Source organism: Drosophila innubila (assembly GCF_004354385.1).
Source record: "Drosophila innubila isolate TH190305 chromosome 2L unlocalized genomic scaffold, UK_Dinn_1.0 4_B_2L, whole genome shotgun sequence".
Classification (NCBI taxonomy): Eukaryota; Metazoa; Arthropoda; class Insecta; order Diptera; family Drosophilidae; genus Drosophila; species Drosophila innubila.
Genome location: NW_022995372.1, coordinates 11,193,604 through 11,200,317, shown reverse-complemented (window position 1 = coordinate 11,200,317; position 6,714 = coordinate 11,193,604). Strand labels below are relative to the sequence as shown.

Here is a 6,714-nt window from a genome sequence, read left to right as displayed (position 1 = left end):
TTATTATACTGTAATTTTATAAATAAAAGAATGTCTATTTTTTATTATCATTAATATTAACTATAATAATTACATTTATTATTCAAAAAAAACTGTTAGCATCTATGCAATCATAATCATATAAATCAAAGATTTAAGTTCAATGAGATGTTGATATGCTCAGAGCAAGTTGCTAGCAACATGCTGCTATGCTGAAACGGTTAAGGCAACATAAGCTGCAGCTAAGAGCATGTAACAAAAGGAACACAAAGGGCAGAGAGAGCGCAAAGTAACTCCCACCCGCTGCACCTCAGCGGCAGTCACCCTCCGCTCACCATTCATCCATAAGCAGCATTCAACACGACGCCGAAACGACGCACACGAGTACTCAGCCGAAGCAGTCGAACGAGCACGAAACGAGCAGACGCCGTCGCTCTGCTGGCTTTGGCTTTGCCCTACGATGATGGGCTTTCGCTTTTGCCAATGCAGCTGAGCAGCTCGTCGCTCAGTTTAAGTCGATGATTGCTGCCGAGCGGTTGGTTGGGTCGGCGTCGTTAAAACGTGTATGCACAGTGTGACTTCGTTATCCGAAATGTGAAGCACATGTGAAATCATTATTGCAATGCTAATAATCAAGTTGCTCAATCATGATAATAATGATGTCAAAGTGAAACAGTTAAAAATCAATGTGCATATCTAAAAAGCGAGTGATATCAAATATATAAACTCATCACGCGAACCTCGCACGCCAACAAACCACCCTCCAACCTTCACCCCTTCACTTCGACGAGTTAACATCGTGAAGTTTCGTGTGTTTTCTTCGTCCTCGCGAATTTGTGTAACTTGGAACAACGGCCAAAATAGATTCAACGTCCCGTCCAACGGTTCTAACGCTGTTGTGATTGCTGGCCACGAGGTCAAAACGCACAAGACGTAACAAAAATAAAAATATAAAAAATACACAAAAATAAAAGAAAAGGAAAAGCAGAGAAAAATACGAAAACGCGATGAAAATTAAAGCTTTGCGTGGCAAAACTCGCTAACCAAAAAAAAAGTGAACAAAATATAAAGAAAAATAGCGAAAGCAATATTAAGAAAAGGAAAAATTGTAGCTTGCCAGTTGCGTAAAAATTTCGCTTTTCTGTCTGTGGCTGTGTGTATGTGTTGTTGTTTTTTTTCGGGAGAAAGAAAAACGATTATCATCTGGTCGGCTCCTATAAATAACGTCGAGTCAGGCGCCGCTAATTACGCCAAAACATGAAAATATTTACAACAATAACAACAAGCACAACAACAACAACAACGAGAACAGCGCGAAAAACTGAGCAATTAATCAATTTTCCGCTTGACCAATATATAATAAATTCATTTGACGCTGAATCCGCACGGAAGTTTGCACTATTATCATAATTAAAAAAACCGAAATAAAAATAAAGGACTCCCAACGTGGCATATCAGCTCTTAGCCAGTTTGGCATGGCCTGAAGCACGCTTACCACAACCTTATCAGTTTTGTACACACACACACACACACAAACATGATTCATATGAGAATGATGATGCTACTCCTGCTCCTAATCCTGCCCAGCTCTCTGTTGGCCAGTCGCTACAGCTATGCGCATGGAGTTGGTTCCAGTTCCAGTTCCGGTTCCGGTTCCAGTTCCATTTCCTCATCGAAATCATCACAGAATGAGGTGTATCCCATAGCCGATAGTCAGCCCATGACAGATGATGGTTATGTGGCTGCATCGCCAGGACCTCCTTCACTATATTATCCTGCCAGCGACCTGGACAATCCTGTCCAGCAATTGAGCAGCTGTCAAACAGTCTGCGCTTGCAAATGGAAGGGCGGCAAACAAACTGTGGAATGCATCGATCGTCAGCTCATCCAAATACCCGACAACATTGATCCCAGCACACAGGTCCTGGACATGTCCGGCAATAAACTGCAGACTCTATCCAACGAACAGTTCATCCGGGCGAATCTTCTGAATCTGCAAAAACTCTATTTGCGAAATTGTCGAATTGGCGAGATTCAAAGGGAAACCTTCAAAGGATTGACGAACCTGGTGGAGTTGGATCTATCACATAATCTGCTGGTCAATGTGCCAAGTTTGGCCCTGAGTTACGTTTCCTCCCTAAGGGAACTGACCCTCGCCTCCAATCACATTCACAAGATCGAGCCGAAGGCATTTGGAAGCACGCCATCTTTAAATAAACTCGATCTCTCCCATTGCGATATACAAACCATCTCGACTCAGGCATTTATTGGCCTTCAGGGATTAACCACACTCCGTCTCAATGGCAACAAGCTCAGCGAACTGTTGCCCAAGACAATTGAGACATTGAGTCGCCTGCATGGAATTGAGTTGCATGATAATCCCTGGTTATGTGATTGCCGTTTAAGGGATGCCAAAATCTGGCTGATGCAAAGGAATATACCATATCCTGTGGCACCCGTGTGTGCCGGCGGACCTGAAAGGATCATCGATCGCAGCTTTGCGGAACTCCATGTGGATGACTTCGCCTGTCGTCCCGAAATGTTGCCCATCTCCCACTACGTGGAGACCTCAATGGGGGAGAATGCCTCAATTACATGCCGCGCAAGCGCAGTTCCCGCTGCCAGTATCCATTGGTATTGGAATGGTCGTCAGTTGGCCAACAATAGCGCCTTTAGCGCCTATCAGCGTGTCCATATGTTCGAGCAGCTGGAGCGAGGATTCGAGAAGCGCTCCAGACTCGTCCTAACCAATGCCCAGGAAACGGATTCCAGTGAGTTTTATTGCGTTGCCGAGAATCGGGCGGGCAGCGCCGAGGCGAACTTCACGCTCCATGTGAGCATGAGGGCGGCGGGCATGGCATCCCTGGGCAGTGGACAGATTGTTGGACTCAGTGCAGCATTGGTCGCACTCATCGTGTTCGCCTTGGCGGCCATCATGTGCCTGTTGCTGCGGGTGAAGCGTCAGCCGTATGTGGACAGCAAGACACCGAACCACATGGAGGTCATCACCTCGGTGAATCATCAGAATTCCATAACGAACAAAACGCAGCCGGCAACGGGCAATGGCAGCATTGCTGGCATCGTTATAGCCAATGGTGCAGTGGCCAATTGTATTGATGGTTGCAACTCTGGAGGCGTCAGCACCTTGGAGCGCAAGGGCAGCAATGGCAACGGAGGTGGAGGCGAAGGGGCAGGAGGTGGAGGTGGAGGAGGAGGAGGAGGAGGAAGGTCCTCCAGCTCAACGTATGCGAATACAAATGCAAATGCGAATCCTGTCCAGAAACCACCACGCCTCACAGACATCGCCTATTCCAATCAATGCTATGACAATGCCGGCAGTGTCCTTTCCACCGCTTCCTGCTTCATCTCGCCCAGCGCCTCAACGGGACACGGCAACAATCCGGACTTGATAAATGATACCAAACGATTTGGCAGCGATGAGTTTGCCGATCTCAAGCTGCCGGCCATGTTGGGCAACGAATTGGTTGGCGGTGGCAGCGGTGAGTACAGTCGCGCCAATGGCTGTGACTCCCTGTATCCATCCGGTTTGTGGGAGCACACGGCCGCCAGCTCGGCGGATGATCTTTTCATGAAACGCTATACGGACAAGACGCCCATCATTGACTCCACTCAACTGTATGATCTTCACGAGCGCACTGCGGCCAGCGATTATTTCAGCAAGACTTTTCCCCGGACACACCTGCAACACAGTGGGGCAGCTCAGAGTGGTGCAGCTGCAGCCTCGACCACATCCACAGCCACCACGAATTTATCGAGTGGTTCTGGATCTGGATCCGGATCTGGCTATCCCAATGATTATGGTTTGCCGCTGGTTCCCGGCGCCGAGCATCAACATAATCATCAGCTGCAAATGCATCCGTTGCAACAGTTGCAACAACAGCTCACAACTACGCTCAATCATCATCATCAGCAACAGCAGCAGCAGCAACAGCATCATCATAGCTCCAGTTCGAGTCCACACTTCAGTAGCCGCACCCTGCCACGCCTACACGATGCAGGGGGCGGCGGTGGTAGCCGTGGTGGCGGTGGTGGCGGTGGTGGCAGCAGCAGCAATAGCAATGCCTCGGCCAGTTCATCTCCCACGCCAGCCAAACAAATCTCAGCATCAGCGATGGCAGCAACCACTTCCAGTTCCTGCTCCATATTGGCCAATGGGCAACCCGTGAATGCCAAGACGATACGGGTGTGGCAAAAGGGGGGCGTGCCCGTCCTGCCGCCCGTAACCGCATTGAAAAGGGCGTTAATAAGCAGCAGTCGCAACTCCCCAGACGAGGGCTATCAGGAGGGTTGTGGCACAGATGTCTAAGTCCCAACACTTTTTCATTCTTATCCCTTTCCCCTCCCTCAAGCAGAACTGACTAAACTTAACAAAAAAAAAAAAAAATAACAAATAACTACAAGAAAAATTATTGTAATTTTCGTAAGGGAAATTCGCGAGTAATTCAAGCGAATTTGTGGCGAAAAAAAAAAACAAATTTTTGTGCAAGCAAAAACTGTTTGTGATACGTGTCTGATTAAAAGATATAATGCTAATGATGATAATAAGAATTTTCAATGAGATAAAAGCAAAGCGTAAACAAAACATTAAAAAAACAATAAGAAAAATATAAAAAAAATAAAAAATTACAGCAAATGCAACAAATACATTTAAATGGAAAGTATACTTTTAGGCATAAAGTCAATAGATACGACAAACAAACTAAACATACCAACTATCTACAACAAACAACTAACTAGACAACCCTAAGAATATAGATGTACATACCTAAATGTCAACTCTCGCAAATCCCCGCATTATGAAAAAATCAATTAACAATCTAAATAAATAAAACAATTAACAAAAACAAGAAACAAACAAACTTAAAAGTCAGCAATTACCACAATGTAAATGTCAATAATCTAACTGTAACTGTAACTTTGTGTATGTATGAGTGAGAGTGTGCTTGTGTGATTGTGTATGTAAGTTTAAACCTTATGCATTAATGCCAATATTACAAAGAAATTCCCCATTCTCAAACAGACGCAAATGTAAGTCGTTGGAAACTATATATTAAACTTCAATTCTCAAAACTTCCTAAACAATCCGTAACACAGAGAACAATTTAGAGATTGAGACAGCGATAGAGATAGAAAGAGAGAAAGATAAACAAAACTAACTTCAATGTAAAACATAACTAAGAAATGGAATATAACTAAAGATTAACTAATTGTGTGTCTTCTGTGTATATACTTAGATATCAACAATAAATAGGTCTGTTCCCAATATTCATTTATACTAAATTTCACAGAGAAATACTTACTACTGCAACAATTCCAGTCTTTTTATAAGCGCATTCAAATATAAATTTTTAATTCACAATTATAAACATAAACAGATGTTTTTAAGAAGCAGAGCTTTTGATATTACTACCAAAGTTCTTGGAGCAGTAAAAAATCTTTTAAATTCAATTTGTCAAATTTACTTCATTATACTATAAAAAATTGCTTAAAATTGAGAACTCTAGTCTGATTTAAGTTAATAAGAAAATATATTTACACTTAATTTATTAAAATCTAAAATATTGCAAACGTTTCAAAGACTTCTGAAAAATGAACGGAAATGTGAAATTGGGAACAGATTTTATTCATAAAAATTGCAACAATATTAAATATCAGTTTAATTGTGAACGTGGCCAGTAACTTATAGAATCATAAATGGGGAAAAAGGTAAAATTAAAATTGCTACATAAGTAAGTGAAAAGAGAACAAAGGCAGCAATAATTCAAATAAAAGCAGAGAACAGAACTCAACTAGTTAGAATTATTTAATTTATATAATTTTATTCTATTTACTTTCCTTTTATGACCAGTAAATATTGATTACAATTTTCTCAACAGAAACTGATTTTAATATTTTGTAAAATAGATATCAAGTAAATATAGAATTTAATTCGATATTTGCATTTTAAATCATTTAACATGACAGCAAACGAAATTTAATTTTACAATTCTGTCTCAGTTAAAGATAAAATGAGAAGTTAAGCTAAAGCTCGCCCGAAGTATTATATAAAATATCAAAAAAACTGTTAGCTAAAAAATACACAGTCATTTGGCATTAAACTTTAGGAATCTCAACAATAACAATGGTAATAGAGATAAAGAAATTGAAAGAAAAAAAAGAAATTGTACACAAAAACAAATATATTTATCGATTCATACGAAAGTAAACATATGTAAATTGCAGAACACAACATACACTCATATCGACACACACACACACATATCCAGTCACATCACTCGAAGAAAGAGAAATATACGAATGACAATTTAAATAATGTGTCCACAGATATTAAGCCCAAACAGCAAACAAATAAAAAAAAAAAGAAAATTCGAAGGAAATCGAAATGAAAACACAAATGGAATAATTGTATTTTTAAGGAAAACCAAAGACTTTAATTTCTTTGAATCTAAATTAAACGAGAAGAATGTGGAAAATTAATGAAAAGTGTATCCCGACATAAAAAAAAGAAAGTTTTCTTAACATTTAAGTTATACTAATTGTATTGTATAATATAGTTATATATAATCTACATATTAATATAAATAATAATATAAAAATAGTTTATAGATGTATGTACTTAAAAAAAAATGTATGGAAAACGAGACAAAGGCAAAGCATTGAATGCATTGAAAGAGACAACTGAATGAAGAATGATGAAGAACAAAAGAAAAGGAA

The 6,714-nt window shown here is 40.6% G+C and overlaps 1 protein-coding gene across 1 annotated transcript; it reads left to right on the top strand.

Annotated features, from left to right (window-relative positions):
• Nucleotides 1-492: 492 nt before the first annotated feature.
• On the top strand, nt 493-4,587 carry LOC117781969. Its single transcript, XM_034618866.1, has one exon. It carries the CDS (start codon nt 1,517-1,519, stop codon nt 4,304-4,306), a length of 2,790 nt encoding a protein of 929 aa, XP_034474757.1. The 5' UTR covers nt 493-1,516; the 3' UTR covers nt 4,307-4,587.
• Nucleotides 4,588-6,714: the final 2,127 nt, after the last annotated feature.

Coding starts and splice junctions, on each gene's coding strand:
- LOC117781969 (XM_034618866.1), top strand. CDS start 1,517: ATGATTCATATGAGAATGATGATGCTACTCCTGCTCCTAATCCTGCCC.